This window comes from Aythya fuligula, chromosome 2 (assembly GCF_009819795.1).
Source record: "Aythya fuligula isolate bAytFul2 chromosome 2, bAytFul2.pri, whole genome shotgun sequence".
Lineage (NCBI taxonomy): Eukaryota > Metazoa > Chordata > Aves > Anseriformes > Anatidae > Aythya > Aythya fuligula.
In genome coordinates, this window is record NC_045560.1 from 70,906,101 (window position 1) to 70,929,314 (window position 23,214).

The window sequence follows — 23,214 nt, forward strand, 5'->3', positions numbered from 1 at the left end:
GATGGGCTAGTGGGAAGGTTTCAACACTGCATACAGGTTAGGAGTAAAGCACTAAAAAGGAGGAATGCCTAAAATAAGGACCTCAGCAACCACGGCTTTGTTCTGAAAATGCTTTCTTCATCTTGTGAACTGAAAAAACAGCATTAGGAGCCTGGAATATATGTAACTAATAAAATGATAGAAGTCGCAATGACTGGGCAATTTTCTCTGGTAGTAACCCTCTGCCAAACAGAGGAAAACTGTGGCATGAGCCTCAGAGAAATAGAAACAGTAGCCCTTGTATTCCTTTACAGCACCTGAATCATTTGAAACCATGCCAGTGAGGCATCAGATATTTGCCTGAACGACTTTTGTGTGAGAAGGATGAAGGAATAATGGAATAAGAGCCCTGACAGTCTCTTGCATTGGTCAGAATTTGCAAATCACTTTGCTCTACTCCAGATTGATCTTTACCAAACTTAATCAATTGTGTATATGGAAACTTCCTCACTCTGCTAAAATGCACAAAGGTGAGGGCATAAATTCCAGCATTTCTGTTTCTTTTTGGTACCTGACAGTCTAATAGTGATTTCACAAAAATGGTGGTAACTGACCTTATCTTCTTTAGGAAAGGGAAAAAACAAAATAAAACAAAACACATTTTTGGTGAAAGTATGTTCCATATACACTGCTTGTAGCAAATACTATTTTAAAATACTTCTTTGCACACCCTCTGGCTACAGTGATGATGCCTGAGGCAGCTAAAAATTAAAGCTAATCTCCTGCGAGGTCCTGAATGCAATTTACTGTCTCTCAGCCTTGAAATAAGACCTTTCAGGTATTTGGTCTTCAAAGATGAAAAGAAAGCAAAGTTCACAATGCTTTTGTGGGTATCGTGACTCATTAAATGCATTCACAGTGGCTAAATGTCAGTCTTTGTGTGATTCCAGACATCAAGCACCAAGAGATGCACACTGCAGGGAACTGCAGCGCAGTTGTACTGAACTATGGACACTCCTCTTCTGCCTCCACGAGGTTTCATGAGTGAAACTTTTACATGTTCCTTGGTGTTTCTCGATATACAACCTTAAGTCATGTTACCAGTAACACAAGCTAAGGATGCCTAGTAAGACATCAGTCAGTCTCACTGCAGAGACACAAATGGCTTTAACTCCTGTCCTTTACCAACAAGTGCTTTATGTTTCACAGTTTAATAGGAAAACGTAGCTGGAAACATCAAATACACTAGTTTCTTACATATACAAGAGCTCTATTCTGTATACTTCATAATGTGGAAAATAAAAGGTAAAAGCAGAAACCTATATGAAATGGTGTATTTATTAAACTACAGATTGAAAATTTGAGAAAACTGAAAACCAGGTAGTTCTTGGTGCACCTCACAGGAAAAGATCAGCTGCAGGACTGATGCCTGGGAATCCAACTGGATATTAAACATCTATTAATAAAAAAAATCTGGTATATGCAAATAATCAGAGTGGGACCTGGTCAATAAAACAATACTACTGCAGTGATATACTGAATTGGTATGAGTTGATATGAGCCCACTGAGTTCACCCACGTGGGCTCCAATTTTATCAGTGCCTACGTTTTAGTGGCTGGTGAAGCCTTGCTGATCAAGGACAGTGGAGTCAGCAGATGGCATCTACTTGGCACTCCACAGTTCCTAGATGGGCAAAACCAAATCCAAAGAAGAGGACAAAAAGTTGGGCATCTGGAGTTTCCTTTTAGACAAGGCTTCTCAGCTTGAATGAAACATGGCTGCTTCTCTTCCACAGCAATTGGTTCCAAATCTTTCGGAATTAAGAGAGAAGCAGAAAGCAGCAACTACTGAGTCCTGTATTCTGTACTTTAATTCTTTTATGTAGGGATTTTTTTGTTGTTACACTACCTGCCTTATTCTTGATTAGGGTTTTCTTCTTGTCTCCTAGGTGCTTGTTGCTTAATTATGATAACCAAGAAGATGATGACTGGAGATTAGTCAAATGATAGGACAGTCCACAATAAACTGTCATCAAATGGCACAGAGAATTTCTTTCTCCCCTCTTCAGAGCTGAAACTACGTTATCCCATCACAGGGACCTAGCAAAAGAAATCCTGTGGAGCCCCTTCTGCCGTTTTAAGGGGTCTTTCTACTGGATCTTGCAGTTAAAGACCCTGCGGTCCCCAGAGGTCTGTCCCATTTCTCTGTTCATGGGCAGGGTGGAAATAAGAGATGCACAGGCAAACATGTTAAATGTTGCATTTTAAAACCTCTGATGGCTATGTCATAATATCATAATATTTATACTTATAATTGCATATAACTACAATTCTACATATAATTATATTGTATAATTGTATATAACATATAATTATATACAAGAAATACATATTTATAATTATATGCACTGTATGTTACATTACATAAAAAGTGAAGAGAAGTACCAGCTGATGGCAGTTTATGCTGCTATGCTACCAGTTATGAGCACTAGAGAGCGGACACAATGCTTGCTGCTCTTCCTAAGGGGCTCCTAACTTCCAGCAAATGAAAGAAACAGACAGTTGCCAATAGTAGCTCCTTAAATTATAGATGCTGATCAGCAAGAGCCCTTAGAGATCATTAAGCATTTTTCCCTATCAAAAGACTAATCTCAGATACGAATCTAAATGTTACGTTTTTTACAAAATTAATGAAATATTTTATTCTAGAATACAAAAAAGGTGGCCTAGTATATGATGTAGAATGTAATACTGGAAGTATTACATTTTAAAGCTATTATTAGACTCCTCAAGTATGAACAAACCTGGCTGTTCAAACAAAAGGTGACATCCTGACATATATTGATACACACATCTTCAGCTCTCAGGCCCAAGCATATGAGCCAATAACCCAACCAGCCGTTTGCTCCTAAGTATACTAAATTTAAACTTCCATCACAATTTAAATCTAACGCAGGTTACCTATCATTTGAATTTGGTTGTCATGACTCAATTGCTACATATCAATTTGTACAGCTTAAGTGCCTGAGCCTTCATGAAACTTCATGGCAATTTTTTCCAAAATAAAAAATGGATTTAAGAGTTTTGTTAGTTTGTGACTTATAGCAAGTAAATCTGAAATGTGTAAGCTTTGCATAAAACACAATACATATATGTGTGTAAATCCGAAAACTTCCTCCCTCTTTTAGCCTCCTAGAACAAAATGGAATGAAGAACCAAAGGTCAAGCTTAAACATCAGAATTGTGTTTCTTAAGTGGTGACTGCTAATTAAACATACTATGGAGTACTTATGCGATTAGCTTCTCCCCTTACTCGCCCTTGTTATTCACAAAATCTACTGTTTTCCCTGTTTGTCCCTATCTGCGTCCACATAAAAAAATTCAAAGCAGCACTGACATCATTTTTATAATAGCACTGGTGCTATTATACTTAAAGCTGTAAAGAGCTGTGAGCTGTTTCTAATAAAACAAACGTTAAAACTGATACTGCTCAGCTCTCCTGCTGTGCATTAATTTGGTGACAGACAGATGAACGTGGCATGGTGTGCACAGCATGCCACCCTTGGCACCTTAAGCCTGTAATATTGGTAAGGAAAAAAATGAGGTAAAAAAAACACATAAAGTGCTCAAGAATGTAAAGATGCAACTGGCAGTATGTCTTAGTTAATGGGAACCATGCAGCTGCCGTATAGGAACCATACTGTTGCTATTCTGAGAAAAACGCTTGCTGAAGACTAGTCCATTTGCTGTTACTACTGCTGTGTAAGTCAGGGTTGCTTTAAATAGCTCACTTGTCACATAGCCCCCTCTACACACATCTCACAAGAGAATGCTCTCTCCGACAGAGCAAAGCTTTACTGCAGTGGAGAAGTGCAGTAATTTACCACTTGGAAAAAATATCTGGGGATTTCTAAATGTACTGAGGCTGACACATCCTACAACTGAAGGATGTGTGGTACAAGTGGTTTGTTCTCAGGGGTCTGTGTCTTCACTTAGTTTACAATTCTACAGTGACCTCAGAGCTGACGCCTAGGGTCATCTAAATAGGTCAATCACTAAATCAAAATGTTCAGCTCTTCAACAGCCTTATCTAGCAATGGCAGTAAGACTGGTATTTGGAGCAATAGCTCAAATACAGAAAGAGGCATTTTTGCCCGAAGTGTCTTATGACAATGAAATAATAAATAATGGCACGTGGTGAGTAAATTATGAAGCATATCTTATCTTCTAAAATAAGAACCAACCACTTAACTGTATGAGCAAAATTCTTCAGCTGAGTCCCTCCCATCTGATACATAAATTTTACATTCAATTTCATAGCTGCACAAAATATGACTGTTGGAAGGAGTCACTGCTTGCTTACAACCAAAACCACATCAATATGACTAATCATATCAGCTCTCTTACATATTGGAAGTCCAATTACTTCTATTTCCAGCCTTTAAATAAATGGCTTATCTAGAATTTTTTCACTAAGCAATACAGCTATTTTCCATTTTTTTTGAAAAAGCACTTTTAATACCAGCCTGATGCTTCAAAATCACAAGACAGTACATATGATCACACTCAGCAGAACACATTTGCATGCTGCCCAGTCAGCTTGGCTAGGCTCAAGTGCAGCCTTTCATATCCTATGAAGATTTAATAATAAAAAAAAAAAACAAACAACAAAGTTATGTTTCTTAACAGAACTATGCATATTTTCTTCTTTCTGGACAAATATTGTCACCATCAAGGGTCAAATAATGCATCTGCTGTAGTAGGTTTGGAGTCTACAAAATAGCAGGTCTCCAATGACTGGGAGGTTTCCCAGGGTTTTACACTGCATGACTGCTGCTCATATTAAAAGTTTGATTACTATCCTTTTATCTATTCATCTTCTGGAATCCTTCTATAGATCATCCACTGAAGAATGGATTCATATGACAAGTCAAAGTATCAGTCTTGTTTTCATCTCTTGGCCAGTCTGGATGCCTGTTTCCCACTTTCCCTCTCATCCTGACCAACAGGATGTTATTAACAGTGATGCCACTAGTCTGACTGCTGTCCATTGCAATAGAGCCTCTTCAGGAAAACAAAGTAATCACTGATGGTCATGGGAGCTCAGCTATGGTGGTCATCTGATCTAGTTGTAACAGAAAGAAATTTGAAGTCCAGTTCCTTACAACCTATAGCACATAACTTGAGTCGTACCAACTTCCACAGAGGTTGTGCAATGAAGCATTTCTATGATTCTATGATGCAACTCCCGGCCCCTGAACCAAAGTGTTTAGAGCTCCTGTGTCTACTTTTCCCCTCTGTCCACTGACAAGTAATCCTATGAATCTGTCACTACTATGCAAAAACAGACAGGACAGAAAAATCTTGGGACCTCAACAGCACTTCTGGAATTTCAGTGCAGATGAATCTCTCAGGATAAGCTTAAGAAAAAACCACCCTTGAGAGTAATATGGAGAGCTTTTGAAAAAATATCCTGTAAAGTCATACAAAAGCCTAACAGTTGTGATTAAAAATTATTCTGCACAGAGAGGTGCTGGTAATGTGAGAAGCTCATGACCTACCAGAAGTCAAGTATGTTAAGTGCCCATAAGGGTTAAGAAACCCATCAGTTCAGAGAAGGCTTTGAGATTGAAGTAGCATTCTCAGAAAAAAAAAAATATATATTAAGAGGAAAGCTTTCCCCTTTGTGATCTCTGGAAACACTAACTGACTTCCAGGGAGGCTCCAGCTATAGAGAACACATCTTTGGCCTGGTCCACCAACAAGAGAAAACCTCAAGGTGTGTGATGGGAGATGACACAATAGCTCCACGAAATCTTCAGACAATGGCCAGTTCAGTGGAGAAATATGCCTTTGTCCATTACATGCTGTAGAAAATGCAAGTTAGAGCCAGAGCTATTGCTTTCTAAGCTAGGTGAAAAAAGAGTCAAGCTTAACTCTAGGAAATGGACAAAGATGCCATATTGGCTCATGCCATCCTGTGTTTGATGGGGGCCAGCTGTAGCTGGCTGGGGAAGAATATAGGAAATAAAGGACAGAAGAAATCTCCGAATTCAGCTACTGATGGATTGTGTTGCTTCATTTCAACTATGAAATGGGCACTGCCCACCAGCCCCATCTGAACCTGCCAAGGCCCAGGCTCCCACAGCAGCCCCAGGGCCACCAGCCCCTGCCCCAGTGAGGCCGCAGCAGGGTCGGGATCCAACTCTCCACAGCCCTGCCCTGCCCGGCCATGGCCCCTGCCCAGCTGGGCCCATGCCTGGGCCTACGGGCCTGGCCTCAGCCTGGTCCCAGCCCCATGGAGGTGCCCCTTGCCCAAGGCTGCAGCTGTCCCAGTGCCCCCGATGCCCTGGTTCTGGTGGGGCACTGGGCTACCCAGGGAGACCCTGATGTCCCTGACAGCCTAGATCCATGGTGCCCTGACAGGAAGCAGTTCAGGACTTCCTAGGACACCATGCACAGATCTGAAATCTCTGTCATGGACAGAGGTACACAAGTCCAAGCAAAGAGGGAAGGTGATGGCTTTACTAGGTACCAGTACTAATGTAAATCTATCCTTGCATTACTATGGTTATCATCTGCTCCATTATTTGCTGTTATACTCACTCACACACCCTGTGTGGTTTTTCTTCCACAACTACCCATTTGTTGCTAGACTTGTGCAGAAACAGTTTTCTTAAAGATGTACTATGTGACTGTGCACAAGCTGATCATTTGGAAATGCTGCAGATTCAGCAAAATGTCATCCTTAGGCCTAAACACAACCCAGGCTTGTGGTCTGCACATATTTGTGTCTGTATTACTTCTCATTTAACATGAAAAAAACATTCCTCCGATCCTCCTTCAGAGCAAAACTCAATAGTCGTCTCATGTGATTTTCCTTCCTCTCGAATTCCACAGCAATCTCCAACAAACTGGCAGCAGGCGCTGATTTCAGCTGGCACTCTCAGAGCATATGCAGCAGTTCAGCATTCTGCTGTACCTGTGCCCAACTACAGACTTCACAGATGAATTAAACAAACAAAAAAAAAAAAAAAAAAAAGCCTCTGATTTCCTACCTCTAATTCTGCACATACATGGGTACATAGCACCTGACAGACCCTATTCATAGGATATCACAGTTTAATCTATATGACCTGAATTGGATAGATTAAAACAAAACAACAAAACAAAAACTGTGATACTGTAGTAATTTTAAAATGTTTGGTTATTTTCAACTTGCTTGTTATAAAGCAATGAAAATTGAATGGAAGGTTTAAAGGAGGACTAAAATGAAAAGGATTATAAATATTCCCCATAGTATTCAGGCCTTGAGTTATGGTTACAGAATCAATTTCCCTTTACACTTTTTTTAATGTTAGAGTAGGTACTTCTAACTGAAATATCAGAATTGATCTCTCTGGATGGAGTATAATCACCCACACAAACCTAGCAGACTACAGAACTCAGACATCAGTTCTTGCAATTCTGCCCAGCTTAGATATGACTTTAGATCCTTTTGACAGAGTCAGCACCATCTCTGAGATTGCCCTTGTTAGCTCATTTTGAGAATAAACAAAACCAGCTTGCATGAAAGCAGCCCTAGCGTGGAAGACTAGTGCCCTGTGAGACAGCAGGGAATGGCTACAGTAGTTTCAACATATGCTGCCCTTCCCATTATTCACAGCCAATTACGGATGCCAGGGGACAGGCTTTCATGCCATTTCTCAAGAGACAAATGCATTTTTTCATTTTCCTGATGAGCCATTTATCAAAAGTTTTGTTCAACAGAGAAAAGGAAAAAGAAAAGCAGATCTCTAGTATCTCTTTGCATATGGAGGCTGACGTGAAATGAAAAATAGTGAGAGGAATTAAACAAAATATCTCTAGCCCATAAGATACCTACTCTGAGTTAATGACAGATGATTTTCTTAGTACTTGAGTATTATGATCACATACCCTCGCCCTGATAAAAGCAACAGACTTCATCAGAAAACTCACCTTTCTTGAACTGTTAGTGCTTTTATCATTAGATATAGGAGATAATTTCCTGGTTTATATGAAAGACAGACAGTTGGAACAAAGGTTTCTTACCGTTAAGGACAAAGCCATGCAAACAAAAGTGAACTTCTTGATATGTGTCGCTGTGACAGTGCTGTTGGTGTTCACCAGTTTATTGCTGGGGTTATTCTACGGTGAGAGAAAGAGATAACAAGCATTAGTGTGGCTCCAGACTACTGGGAAGCTGACAGCACCAGGGTCATTCTGTTGTATCTGACTGTCTGTGTGTATACACGTCTTTCTTTGCTTGTTTGCTTTTTCATCTAGAGCTTTCTGAGTAAATATTTTCTGCTTAAACTGATGGTAACTCCTCCTATGGTCACTGATGGCTGAGTAATCTCCCTAGTTTTCTAAGGAGTAAGTCCTATTTAACAAATCCAGCTTTGGAAAAGAATTGTAACTCTTTCTAAGGAAACACCATGTGATTTTTTTAACCTTAAAGTCCATAGCATGTTTTCACAGGAAAAATAGGATTCCATTCTCTTTTACCACAGAGTGGTACCAAATCCATATACACGTGTAAACACCCTTACTGATCCAATTAGCCAAGCAGGTAATATAAACAAAGCTTCTGGAACAGCTGGCTCTGTTAATGTAGTTTAATGAACAGAACATAATTAGGACTATTAGATGTTCCACCTTGAACGTGAGCCCTGTACTCATGTACACATGGCAGCTAAGTTTTACTTACAACAACAAAAACTCTTCTCCAAATGTCTAATGTACCAAATGAAGCTGAAGATTTAAAATTACCCTCAGGGAACACATTAACACAAACCAGATGGTCTGTGAAAGAAAAGGAAAGGATATCAAAAGCAGGGCACCGTTAGGAGCCCTATAGCAATAGGTTGTTGGGTCATGTACCTGCATTTATCCCAGGGATGTTTGAGACACACCTGGCCGTGACCAAACTGGTAAGAATGGTACTATGAGATGTAGTACCACATTTATTCATCCTTAATGTAGCTCAAGTAGAACAGCAGTACCTGACACATGGTCATTGTACCTTACTAAAGTTACTTGTAAGAAATAGGAACTTGCACAAACACATCTTGGGAATGGACAAAATGAACATAAGCTCTGTGAATGGTACACCATTTCATACACATTTGAGTAGTTGATGGAACTTCGAAACGTAAAGCTATTGTGGCAATCAGTGCAGTGATGGCACATGACAACTTTACCATCTCAACTAAAAACCTGCTTGGAAGCTTCGGTGCATGAAAATGCTTGACCTTTGCATAGAGGCAAGCCAACTTAGAAGGAAGCTACTTCCAAGTCTTCCCTTTTTGGGAACAAGTTAATAAAACTTTCTGTAAACATTTTTTTATTACTATATGATTATTTCTTGTGTTTTTGAAGAAATACTTTCTTACTGTTAGCTTTTATGTAAATGAGGATGGGCCTTGCTTACTTCATTCATCAAGGTTTAAACAAACTGCTGTTTGTTTAACAGCTCCTTTCTCATAAGGCTAAAATGACAGGAAAAAAAGGCACATCTCAATCCAAGCATGTAAAAAGGCTGTGATGAAGGAGAAAGAGCTCTCATTCATTTCTATCTTGCTGCTTCTAACACTGTCCTTGTTTGGCTCTGCCCTTCACCCTAACTCTTAACCACATACTCTTTATTCCCATCTCTTGCACGCTGCTTAGTTCTTGAAACAAAACACCATGCAGATTACAGAGTAAAGAAGTATCCATTCCCATCTATTCATCAGTTCAATAGCGTTCACAACTCCTCTCATAGTCAGTCAACTGTTCGCTCTGAAACAAGTGGCACAGTCCTTTAAGAATAATGGCATTATCACTACATAAAATAGCAAACAAAGTACAGAACTAGAGCATTCCTGTTTCGTTTTAGCAAATCAGGAGAACCCTTAAACTGAGGGCAACTACTAGGCCATGAGGTTGCTCTGGACACAGAGTTGCATAAAACACTGAAGCATGACTCAGAATCTCTTGTACAAACGTGATCTCTTACAAATGTGAATTTAAAAGTGAATTTCCCTTTGAAGACAAGAATCTCACTTGTCCAGTATAGGCATTGAAGAAGGGCATACTTTCTGGATCCCAAATCCCATCAGTCTGTTAAGGCAATTCAGTGTGCCTCTGATGGCCATCTGCATTACCAGTTTTCTGAATGACTGACAAAAGAAAACGTTCACGTACATGCAAACTGTTTCAACATCTGAGAATCAAAACAGGTTTTATGAAGTCTGAAAATAAAAGGAGGTTCTATCTCTGAGCAAAGCTTAGTTTAAGGAAACAAAGCTTGTGAAAGGCCTAGTGACACATGAATGATGCGTGACCAGGTGTGAAACACTTCTCACAGCAATCTAGAAAAAGCACTGTTTCTGGTCTGGTATTTATTGTCTGAAAGGCACAAGTGACTGCCAGAAAGAGATACCCTTTATACTGTTGCTACTGCAGTTAGCACATTTTAAGCCAAGTTATTCTTAAAACATGCAACTAAAACCACTATTCCATACATTTTTGGCAATTAGATCATTGGCACCTATCTGTGCCTTATCCTAACGTTTTCTTCCTCACATTTATTCCTCCAGAGCAGACAAATAACGGTCTAATCCTGCCACCATCTAAGTCAGTAGTGCATTTTCTACCAGGTAAGTGAGACCTGCATTTAAGTCTCTTTATTACTGTTAATTTCACAAGGCAGTAGTTTGAAAGAGATATGCATTTGATTGTAGCTCTTAACACATGTGGTCAGCAGCTGTGTTTCCTGTTCCAACCCATTTTTACCTTGCAGTCTATTAATTCAGCATTCTGCAGTTTCTTTTCAGCAGCATGACCTCTGAGAAGGTCTCTGTGTTGTCTTGTACCTGAGATGTCAATTCAGCTGTATACAGGCAAGTTAGGAACTTATGACTAATGCAACTTTTTTATTTTATTTTAAATTTTCCTTGGAAGTACTGTGGATCAAATCAAAACGGTCTTGCTTCAGCTAAGTATATTCCTGAGCAAGCAAGCATTATTTTTTCATTAATATTTGGAACCAGAAAGTTCAGTTGACATAACTAATTGGTAAATAAAGAGAAGGAGGGAAGATAGCATTTGACATTTGAACTAGACTATCATAGGACATCACTGTTCTTCACACAACATATGGGCTAGTGAGTATCAATTTGAAAACAGAGCAAAACAGAGTCTAAACAAAATTAACTTTCGTTATATTTTTACTCAGCACACAATTCCAGAAGCAGTCCTTGCATTCTTATGTAATTACATGATTTGGCAACAAAAATCTTCATAGACTTGGTCAGCTAAGTCAATACTTCTAAAATAAGAGATTATCTGTGTTTACTGTTATTGGAAGGAATAACCTTTTGTTAAATATTAATATAAGCAAAAGAACCCAAACCCATGTCAGAGATAACACAGAATCTAAAGAACAGGCTGTCTCTGGAGCAAAGACATGAGCTCTTGCATTTTGTATACTTCGTGAGACCTCATTTCATTAGCTATGAAGCTATGTCACAGTAAGTGAGGATTTTTTTTAAATCCTTAAAACAATAGCATCTGTCTATTCAAAAGGTAGCTTAATACCTTGCAACACAGAGTTAAAGTTAAAATCATAAATTAGACAACAGCTTGAAGCCACTGAAAAAATAATTAATTTAAACTAGGATTTTAAGAAAACCTTATCAATGGGACAAGGAGCAATAGGTATCAAAGACAAAAGTAGAGAGAAACAAAACTATAGGTGACCATTAGTACAGCCCTATTTAATCTTTGGTTGTTCTATTTTTTTTTAAAAGAATCTATTACACATATTTACAGAGACATGAACTATCTTTCTTCATCTTTGTTTGGCAGAAATTCCTCTGATATCACTGAAGCTTCCCTCAGATTAAAATGTTGTAACAGAGAGAAAGAGGAGGATCATGGATGTGAAATCACACTAGTGGTATTTACTACACTCCTAACATGGGCACTCACCTTGTCAAAAGCTGGGTATACTGCTCTAATTTCTGTCAGCCAGCCGTACGGCATGTGTCCCACAGGATAGGTAGCTGTCAGAATTGCCACTGCCTATGAAAAATTACAAGGAAACGCAAACTTCAAATCTTTGAACAGAACAGTTAAACTAACGCGGTATGCTATTTTCCATGAATACTGCCAAATGGACCTTGATGCAATGAGAAACGATGCAGGAAACTGTAAGCTCTTTGCTTCAGGACCACTGTCAGAGCAGCCATCATTCTGCTAGGCACTTGAAGCTTAGGAAATATATCATGCAATAGCGCTACATTACTCAGCTTTGCCATTTCACTGTCACGCTGATACTCTGGGATGATAGCTACCTTGAGTTGGTGTGTGCCCCTCGTTCTGCTGAATACCTCCCTCCCACATTTCTCCCAGGTTATTTTATCTAGAGACACCTGAGCAGCAGAATGCATTATGGCTCATATTCTAAGAGCCCTTCATCATATTTCATAAACGTAGATACATTTGACTTGGTTATTTGTATGTAAAATGCTTTAAGTATGACTGATTCTAAAGCAGTAGGTCTCCGTGGCTGACTGACTGGGTTTCAAACTGACTGCTATGGGGTCGTAGGCACTTATAAGACAAACAAAAACACTCTCCCAACTTTGGTGCTAATCAATTAAAAGCAAAAAACAGACAAAATCAATTCCAGATGACCATTTTGATAATGAGAAACAACTCACTATCTGCAAGTTAAACTAGGTCCCTTTTGCATTTTCACAAGTACAGACAAGAGATACATCAGACATTAAAAAGTCCATATATTCATGCAACAAGTTAATTTGCACCCTGTGCTGTTTAAAAAAAACAGCATGGGAAGAAACAGTCAGATCTACAGAGTGAACCGGAATAGAGGCGGAAAGATATTCTCTGCTAACCTTCTACTGTAAATGATGTTTAATGAAACTTGAAAGAGTAATTGGTTCAAAGAAAATAAATTGGAATTTTAAAACTGTACCCTTTTAAAATGCAATTTCCCCTCCTTATTGCTCTATTTTCATCAGAATTTCTATCTATATGAAAGCTAATGAGATTAAAATGAGGAATAAATAAAAGAAGAATATGAAAGATACTGAAGTTTCATTTATTTACATGATGAAGTCCAATAAGACTGTGTAGATGCAGTAACCATTAAAGAAAACAATAATTCATGATCTAATTTGGTATGCTAAATTCCACTTGGATTAAATTACTGAGTTTTTAACACTGATCATTCTTCTTGTAATTTTCACCTGATTGATGGAATCCCAAACTACATCCATGAAAGTTTTTCTAAATGTCTAGAACAGAAGTATTTGACATGGAGAAGAAAACTCCCCATGAAAATCAACACCAAAAAAAATCACCATAATTGTGCTGGCAGTCTGAAGAGGAGCTGTGGGAGTAGGTCAGTGCAAGTGGACTTAATGTCCTCATGAAGATGCTACAGCCCAGCTCTTCAAAGGCACATCCTGGACACACTGAAATTTGCTTACAGCGTTGAACAGGAGAACTATAAAACTCCTGTCTATAGTGATGTTCCAGACACTGATGTTATCTGTGTTGCCTGTACCTCCTTTTACAGAGGCAATTAGTTCATAAATCAGGGAAAGCTGAAATGTGACAACTAATGTTAGTGTATAAAGACCAGCAAATCACCAACTATGACATGTATATGGAGACAGCCTAATAGCAACAAAATGCAACAGGCTAGTCATGAAACATGATGCATCTAAAGTCAGGTATCAACAAGAAATGCACAATTGATCTCTGCTAACCTGCTCTGCCTCCCCTTGTACCAAGACTGCTACTTAACACATAGACTAATCCCTGATTTACACATGTCGAAGTGCTAGGTTTCCTAAATTTTCTCTCCACAGTTGCTGTAGTCACTGGTAACTTTTGAGTGAGTGAAATATATGGTATCATGTATAACAAATTATTAGCTTTGCTGAGAAAATACTTGTTAGGCATCAGCAGTTTCAATTTTCCTTTTCATTTAGTATCTTATGGCTTTGTTTTTCATAGAGAAAAAAGGTGAGAGATTTGCTAATGGCTATGTGGATCTACACCTCATCCCACTAAAACTGGCAGCAAGGGTCCCTCGAACTTCTTAAGAGAATAGGTCAGCTCCTGATGAGCATTTGGTGAAGGCTTTGCATTACAAACAGAAGTCCTGCTACCATCAGCTGTAGGAGACCACATGCTACAGCTGAATATCCTCCAGAGAAACAAGGTACACTGCATATCCCAGCCACGAGACAGATGTTCTTTATGTGCTTCCTCATGTTTTCTGCCCTATTCTGTGTAATGCACTGGATTCTAACAGCAGTATTGTTTCACATCTATTTGCATAGCCGTAAATATATATGACACAGAACAGCAGCACATGCGACTACTGATGACTGTCCTAAAATCTCTGGGATTTGAATGCTCCAGCACATACCCATATGTAGAGCTTGAAATCATGGGATGCCAGAACTGTTCAGTGAAAAAAATCTACCGGTCTTGTTAAGGGTGAGATGCCTGGTAAAAATGCCCACGTTAAGACTCTGAACAATCTTCTTCTAAGGATAAAGAAATCACTAAAAAGCAATTTATTTAGGACATTTTTTTCTTGCCAGTATGGCTGAGAAGAGAAACACAGAGGCAACTCCATGTAAATGATCGTTTACTGACTTTCTCACCTCTGTGGCCGAAGAACTGCCACCTAGGTCCCGGGAAACAAAAAGGTTGACAATGGGCCTACTTATTCGCTGAGTTGCCAAAATTAATGCCAAAGGCCACCAGAAGCTCAGCATCTTCCTTATTGTAGCCTCTCCCTGCAACACGGGAAAACAAACAAATAAACAAAAATAAATAAATAAATAGCTTCAGAAAGAAATAAGTTGAACTGAATCAAAAGTACAGAGAAAGCATTTCTGCTTTTCCCACCCACCATCAGTTTGGTACATTCATTTCAATACGCTTCAATAGCAGAAGGCTAAAATATTTCCTCCTTTTCACCTATAGAAATATTGATTCAAAATATATATCATATATATTATATTATAATATAATATAATTCTGGACAGGTTGGAGAGCTGGGCGATCACCAACCGCATGAAGTTCAATAAGAGCAAGTGCCGGGTCCTGCACCTGGGACGGGGAAACCCTGGCTGCATGTACAGACTGGGCGATGAGACGCTGGAGAGCAGCCTAGAAGAGAGGGATCTGGGGGTCGTGGTAGACAGCAAGTTGAATATGAGCCAGCAGTGTGCCCTGGCAGCCAGGAGGGCCAACCGTGTCCTGGGGTGCATCAAGCACAGCATCGCTAGTAGGTCAAGGGAGGTGATTGTCCCGCTCTACTCTGCGCTGGTGCGGCCTCACCTCGAGTACTGTGTGCAGTTCTGGGCACCACAGTATAAAAAGGACATGAAACTGTTGGAAAGTGTCCAGAGGAGGGCTACGAAGATGGTGAAAGGCCTTGAGGGGAAGACGTACGAGGAACGGCTGAGGTCACTGGGCCTGTTCAGCCTGGAGAAGAGGAGGCTGAGGGGAGACCTCATCACAGTCTACAACTTCCTCGTAAGGGGGTGTCGAGAGGCAGGAGACCTTTTCTCCATTAACACCAGTGACAGGACCCGCGGGAACGGGGTTAAGCTGAGGCAGGGGAAATTTAGGCTGGATGTCAGGAGGGGGTTCTTCACAGAGAGGGTGGTTGCACACTGGAACAGGCTCCCCAGGGAAGTGGTCACTGCACCGAGCCTGTCTGAATTTAAGAAGAGATTGGACTGTGCACTTAGGCACATGGTCTGAACTTTTGGGTAGACCTGTGCGGTGTCAAGAGTTGGACTTGATGATCCTTAAGGGTCCCTTCCAACTCAGGATATTCTATGATTCTATGATTCTATGATATATTTTGAAAAGTATATTTCATCTACAGTAAGACTGATTCAAAAGACTGTGTCATGGATCTCAATAAATAATGCATAAGGTATCTGCATAACATGTTCTGGCTACTAGACAAAGGAACGTGAAAGCCAATGTAACATTCAGAGAAAATGAGGAGTTTTGAGACATTCTTCCCTGTGAAATAAAGCGTCCACTTAGTTCATTCTGTGCTGTCTCACAGCACCAAAAGGAGAGAGCTCAGCACTGAGATGCTAAGTAGACAGCGCATCAATAGCACCTAAAGCACTGCCTCATGTGCTCCGTAGCTGTAATGGTTTCCATCATGCCTGTTTAAACGATGTTTTTTCCTTGCAGGATGGAGAAAGCAGGCCCTTCATTCACAGTGGTTTAATAGAGCCTTATAACACAAAAAGAAAGTTTATTTAATCAAAAAAATCACCACGTATTAAGCCATACCCCCATTTCAGGCCCACTTCTGTCAGGAATGACATCATGTATGTTCCTGTAGTATCCCAGGCATAGTGTGGTACATCGGACAAGTGCTCCCATGTAGAGTGACAAGATTGGGATCAAGAGAGGCTCCCTGCACTCCAAGTGACTGTGAAGCAAAATGGCTACAAAAACAACCTGCAAAACAAACAAATAAAAGATTAGTAGTTTGTCTGTCTGTTTCTTCAGGGCCAATGTGTCCCCTGGCTGACTCCATGCTAGTGCATTTGAGCCAACAACCACGCGTGACTACAGTATCTGACTTGCAGCATTTAGAAACTTCAGTTCCCCCCTGCATTCAGTCATACAAATGAGAAGAACAAGAGTTAATATTATACAGAAGTTATATAAAAAGTACTTGAAGGTATGGGCAGGTGTCAGACTAGGGGCCATAAATAGGAGGCTGGCATGCAAGCTTGGCAAAGTCTGGCAGCAAGCACATGGTTGAGAGTCACTCTTCCCAGGAGAATGTGGTATGCTGATACAGACTGAGGCTGGAGACGTCCTTCTAGGTTCAGCTTCCAAGCCCTGCTTTCTTTTTTGGGGGCGGAGCAGGAATTAAATAGCCAGATGTCTTAAAGTATTCACTTCAGCATTTAGAAGCAGTCTTAATTTATCCTGATTTTGTACTTTTTGAGTGCAATTTCAGTATTTCTTCATTCTTTCTTGAGCTAAGTGCCATATTGATGTAACCAAAAAGGACTTTTTGGCTCATGAACAGCTTATAATTCAAACATTTAAAATTAAATGCTCAGTCCAGAAAATGAAAGGAATTGATTAATACAATATAATTCTTTTTCATTAAGTAAAGAGCTGACAGTATGTCTGTTAAATTCCAAGTGTCTCTGGATGATGGGCACAACTGGGAAACTAACTGTGTACAGTTTTGTGAACAGCAGCATCAGGAATAACGCTGCCAGGACAAGCCGGCATTCAAGTGAGTTCCAAGAAATACATTGTTCAGGGGCAGGTTCCCTCTTTCATTGCTAGAGCTTAAGAAATACTTAAATCACACTGTGAAAATGTTTATTAGGGAGGCCACGCTGTTTGATAGGATTTGCAAAACAGCTCATTTGAACTCCACAAAAGAATCCTTCTTCATTAAACAGAAGTAAAGTCAGCCACAAAATGTGTACATGAAGCTATCCAAGGAGAATTATCTACTGCCTGTGCACCTATTGCCTATGTAGGGAGTACATGTAGGTGTAGGCAGCTCTGGGCTAGGGAGAACCACAAATTTTTGTCTTCTGGTTTTACGCTTGCTCTGTTGCGATATTTTATTACAGGCTGGAGACAAGATGACAGGTGTCTTATTCTTCACAAGTTTGGCACCCCACTCACCAGCCACCATGAAAAGGGCATGCGTACCATGGCCAAAATAGGAATTCCAGCTTCTGTATTTAGGTGTAAATGACCTGACATGCATCTAAGGTCAGCAAACTTTGTAGGTCACATCAGAAGAAGAGCAGAGCCTGGGTGTTAAAGTCATTTAAAGTAATTGGTATTATCTTCAGGGATTTAATGCAGTATTGTAAAGGGACAGACATGCCAAACATAGAATAGCAGCTGACTGAATGGTTTAACCCGGTTTATAGTTTGCTCCTACTTTGTGTGAGGGAAATGGTACAGAAAATTGAACTAAGTGCTGTTGACTTCTTATTTCCTTTGATGTTGTCCTATTATTATAGTCTTTCTTGCCCAGTTATTACCTCAGCTGGTAATGAGGCAGCACTGTAACTGCTCTGCAGGCTCTGGGATCTTCCATTCATAACATGGTCATAAATACTTCAAAAAGAGGGCTCTGTGTTGGTTCTCAAATGGTACAACACCGGCCATCAGCAATGCATATGAATATTGTTTTACAAGCATGTCCCATGCAAAGCAACAGGACATTTAACACCTCCCTCACAAACGTAAATTCAACATTGGGTCTTCCCTCTATCACCCAGAGAGTATCACCACAGATATAGCTTCTGCTTCAGATCCAAGTCTTCAGCTTTTGGTCCAGTAACAAGAACAGTGCTATACCGGCACTCAGAAGATGGTTTACACCCCTGCATTTCAGCAGATTAGACATCATGTGCAAAACTGACAAGTGGGCTGGAGAATCAAGCCTTAGCTTCCCTGCCTACACTCCCCACTCCAGATTTCATTGCAACTGTGTGAAGTGTGGGGGAGAATGTACACAGGGGAGAAAGGTCTCTATCAAAGTACTGCCTCAGTTGGTGGCAGTCATCAATCCTTCTGGCTGACTTCTCTTTCCCCCAGGTGTACATGTGTATATATAGCTTGATTCTCAGCCATTGTAGCACAGTGTCTGGAAGCGCCAGAAGATATGTCCCTAACCCAAACAGTCCTGGCTCCTTCTCCTGTCATTGCTTCACGACTGACTTGATCCAGTCAAGTGAGACCAGCCTAAATCACAAATGTCAGCAAAGAGTGGGGAAACTACCAGAGAACAGTGCACAAGATTATTTTCTCTGGTGTGCTGTCCATGACAGAGAGAGAAGGCAGTCTCTGTGCAAAAGCATTACTGTTTAGGAAAGCATCGAGTCCATAACACAATTGAAAGAGTGACTGCCAAGAGGAGGCATTACCTGAGCTATGACATCTGAGATGGAGGCACATCCCACCAGGAAACTGTACTTGTGTTTCAGCAGAATCCCAGCATGGGTCCATGCCTGAAAAAAAAAGGCAGAACAGAATGTGTGATTATGGTATTTGTTAAGGATTTCAGGTCCCAGAATGATGTTTTTTATACAAAAAACTTACACAGCTTTTTTACACCAGCAGCACCTGGTGTGAACCTGGGCAAATGTTAGGCAAGTAGGGCAGAGAAAGCACTACTGCATTTAGTTCCTCTTTGCCCGGGCTGGCAGGAAGAATGGGAATAATTTTACAGATTGCATAGACATTTCTGAGCAGGATAGCCAATAAGAGTGTTCCTTCTATACAGATGCTGCAGAGGTTATCATACTAAATATTCTAAGGGAAAAATGTTTCCTGTCATTCACCAGTTGAATGCACCTCAGAAGTGTATTCATAGGCTATATTGAGCCCTGTCTTAAAAAGAAAACGATCCAACTTCTTTTCACTGTCAGCTACTGTGTTAAGTGGAAAAAGCAGTGGAGGCATGCTATGAGAAGGTTATCCTTTCTGACTTTTACATAGAAGTACTGGAATTAAAGAGAGCTGCCATGTCTTTGTTTACATTGTGCAGGCCACATGCAGTCAGCCTGGTGATCTGGAGAGCAGCAGCCCACCCACACATGTGGCTCTCTTCCCCATGCATTTGAGATACACTGGACTAAGCTGCACTTGCAAAAAATGATGGTAACAAATATCTTTTCAATAAATCTGCTTTGAGAAAGTATTGATCTATGAGCTCTGCAAGTGACTTGGGAATGCGCAGCAAATTGAAATCGTGCAATACAAATTGTATTGAGAGGACACATACAGACAATCTGTGCAGCCCATCACAAGATGACCAGTGCTTTCTAGCATGCATATACAGTAACTCTGCTAAGGCAGCTGAGGATTTTTACATTTGTCATGATCTCTGGATGTTCAACTCCACCCAGATGCTTTTTCCAGGTAGCAGAAGATGATGTGTTCATGTACATCCAGAGCTATTGCTTGCAAAGGACATGCCTTCCTTCTGCAGACCTTCAGCTTCCCATCAGGTAACAGACTTTGCAAACTAAGGTCACCAAAGAAAAAAATAACATTGATATTAAAATTCAGTTCTGAATCATGAACTCACCATGGCATCCATAAAAGGGAAGGCAGCAAGATAAAGGAAGGCCCTCCGAGTTTTACTTCCCACTGATTCATCCACATGGTGTAGCTTATTAATAATGTAATACCCCAAATCGCTATATGCTGTAGAGATACAAGAATAGGAATGAATAATAAAGGTTACGTTATGGATTCTGCATAAGATGCTCAGAAGTACCCGAAAGAGTAGGATGCCTACAAGCTGTGAGATATACCCACTCAGCAAACAGCTGCAGGGGCTGCAGGATGTCACAGCCTCACCAGCTGCTGTTTATTACTAAGGAGTGCTCTCGCAGCCCTTTTTCAAGTAACCTTTGGCAGAGGAGTGATAACAAATGGCCGGGTTGGGAAATGGGTATAGTAAGTGCCACATCTGTTTCCTAAATGAACACACTGGTACTCCAGAAAATCTACTGCTCTTTCATTAACTCAGGGCTCTTTGTTAGAAAAGCTGTTTTCACCAGACACTGTGTATTTCATGGGATATAGTGCCGTATAAATTCTGAAACCACCTATTGCCACTGCATTCTCATGACATTACCTGTAAACCTGCCCAGAGCTGTAAAAGGAGCACTAGGATTTGCGAAGACATGCAATAAATCACACTCATTATGCTCCAGTGAGTGACTCTCCCTTGCTCTGCCTAATGACCACCTCTGCTGGGACCTGTCAGGGCACAGCACAGCTCACTGCATGTTTGCTGGGCAGCCTCTAACAACTCTTACTCTCCTTCCTCATTTACAGCTGGCATCTCAGAAGCCACAAGTCTGGAAAGGGTGCTTTGCACTGATGGAAATCAGGAGGTTGCCGCTTCCAGTCACCAGTGTATTTGCTGTCCAGTTTCAACCTCTGATGAGGAGTTTTTGAGAGTTTTTGCGTGAGCCTCAATCCAGACAGCCATGACTGCCCCAGATATGTAAAAATGGTAAAAACTCCCCATTTCCCTGTGCTGGTCCCTATCTACTACTGCTAGGCTCAGTCTCTCACTTCACCTAGTGATCCCCAAGCTGGGTAGCTATCCTTCTGAGCCACTCCCAGATAATTTCAGTTGTGTCCTTCCAAAGGGACAGAACTTTACAACTGGACTCTAGCCTTTTCTGCGTTCAGGGAGGCCAGCTTAGCTCCTTAAGTACTCATTTAATTGCTGCTAAGTTCAGTCACACATGAGCCACAGCCCCTTCTTATTTTTGTATGAATATTCATACACCAATTTTCACTCATTATTTTGAAACCACTCTGTTACATATGGATTTCTGTGTGGTTACTCCTTGTAAAAAGCTGCTTTTATGGCAGGCCAGTATGCCCATTTATCTGAATTTACTTATTTGAAGAAACAAGAACAAGTTCGGAAGGCATGTGAGGCAAGTTGCCTCTGAGGGCCAGATTTATTGAGTTCTCTTTTAGGTCCCATTGACGTTGCTTTAAACTTCTCCTACATAAAAGATTTAAAACTTTTGCAGGAAACACACCGGTCTTATTCGCCATATGGGGAGTAACAGAATCCAAGTCTACGTGCTGAGGAACCTCCTCTTGGGGAGTGATCTCCATCAGCAGTGAAATAGGGGGAAGACACCATGCTGCAGAATTCATCTGTGCTCTCTGTGCACTCTGCCCTCTGGTCTTCTCCTGCTTTAAAGGAGATTTTTAAAGTGCTTAGAAAATAGTAAGTAATGAAAACTTTTTTTTTTTTTTTTTTGGCTCTTAAAGCCATTATTATGTTTAACTTTTTTTTTTTTTTTCCTTTAAGTTTAAATAAACAGAAAAATTCACAGAATTAGAGAGGTCAGAGACTGCATTACTCTCACTTCTAGGAACAGCCACTTCACCATAATTCAGTTGAATGGCAGGGCACTCTCAATGGACTTAAACTACCACAGCCCACAGCACCAAATTTTTAAGATTTCTAGGGATATCAGCACTGTGCTTCTGTAAGCTTTAAGATTTGTCTTCCTCTCCCCCATCCACAAGAAGTCTAATCGCAGTTTTTAATGTGGCTTTTATTTTAAAATAATAGTGGCTAAGCTTAAAAACTAGTTTTAAAATTCTCAACTATTTTCTTCAACATGTCAGTGAAAGCACACAATCACTGTTACTGGTGTCAATGAACGTTTCCATCCTCAGAAAGAAGGACTCAGCAAGCTGAGATTTACTGACAATTATACAGGCATGTGTCTCTGAGCTGTGAATAAAGCAATTGCTGATGCAATTAGAACTTAACCTTGGCAAACCTTACATACTTATTATGAAGCACAGAACAAAATTAATAACAGACAACAGAGCTGAAGAGTATTACATGAATCTAAAGCAGATGGCTATTCCCATTCCTTGCATCATTTCAACCAAAACAGAGGAGTCCAACTCCAAGACAAGCTGCCTGTTTACTCTCCTGGAATAACTCACTTATTTTGATATCTATGGATCAGTTTTGCTTCTGATATACCAGCATTTAAGCAGGAATTCTTGCTTCTGTCTTTTCTAGTTGAGTCGTAAGACCTGGGTGCATATGAAATGACAATGAAATACTGTGCACCTAACTGGATCTACTCTCTTCTACACTGATTTCTCTAATGAGCTGATTATAACCACATAAATTTCAGACATCCTTGAAATAACTGAACACACGCTTAATGATGCCAGCAGTCTCAAAGAAATAGCCACACTGTAGTCATTTTGGGGCTATCTACTATCCAGTATGTTATATATACATTGTAAAGAAAACAAAAAGAAACCCTCACAGGAAGTGATATCACTTACTTCTAGGTACAGAGCTGCATATGTCAATATTCACTTTACTGGAGTAAAAAATCAATAACGAAAAAAACAAACAAACGAAAACACCAATAATTTTTTTTTGGGTTAAGTATGTGGGTTTTTTTAGAAGCATTCCATATTTATTCTTTGGTGCCAGTTTTAAAAATTAACTCACTTGAGAAGTAAACATCTATCCTGCTGCTAGTCAGAAAGATACCTCACAGGGCCAAAACCAGCTAAGTGATTTAGGCAGATAAGAAAAGGACAATTTGCTAAAAATACAAAATTATAATGGCA

General features: G+C 40.2%; 1 protein-coding gene across 1 annotated transcript in view; it reads right to left on the minus strand.

Annotated features, from left to right (window-relative positions):
• ANKH (ANKH inorganic pyrophosphate transport regulator) overlaps positions 1–23,214 on the minus strand; it is a 100,729-nt gene that overhangs the window by 14,160 nt on the left and 63,355 nt on the right. The window contains exons 3-8 of the mRNA XM_032183121.1: positions 20,153–20,271; positions 18,987–19,070; positions 16,357–16,527; positions 14,694–14,828; positions 11,977–12,069; positions 8,053–8,148 (exon numbers count right to left, since the gene is read on the minus strand). Of these exons, the coding sequence (XP_032039012.1) occupies positions 8,053–8,148; positions 11,977–12,069; positions 14,694–14,828; positions 16,357–16,527; positions 18,987–19,070; positions 20,153–20,271 (698 nt within the window). The remainder of the gene's footprint in view (positions 1–8,052; positions 8,149–11,976; positions 12,070–14,693; positions 14,829–16,356; positions 16,528–18,986; positions 19,071–20,152; positions 20,272–23,214) is intronic.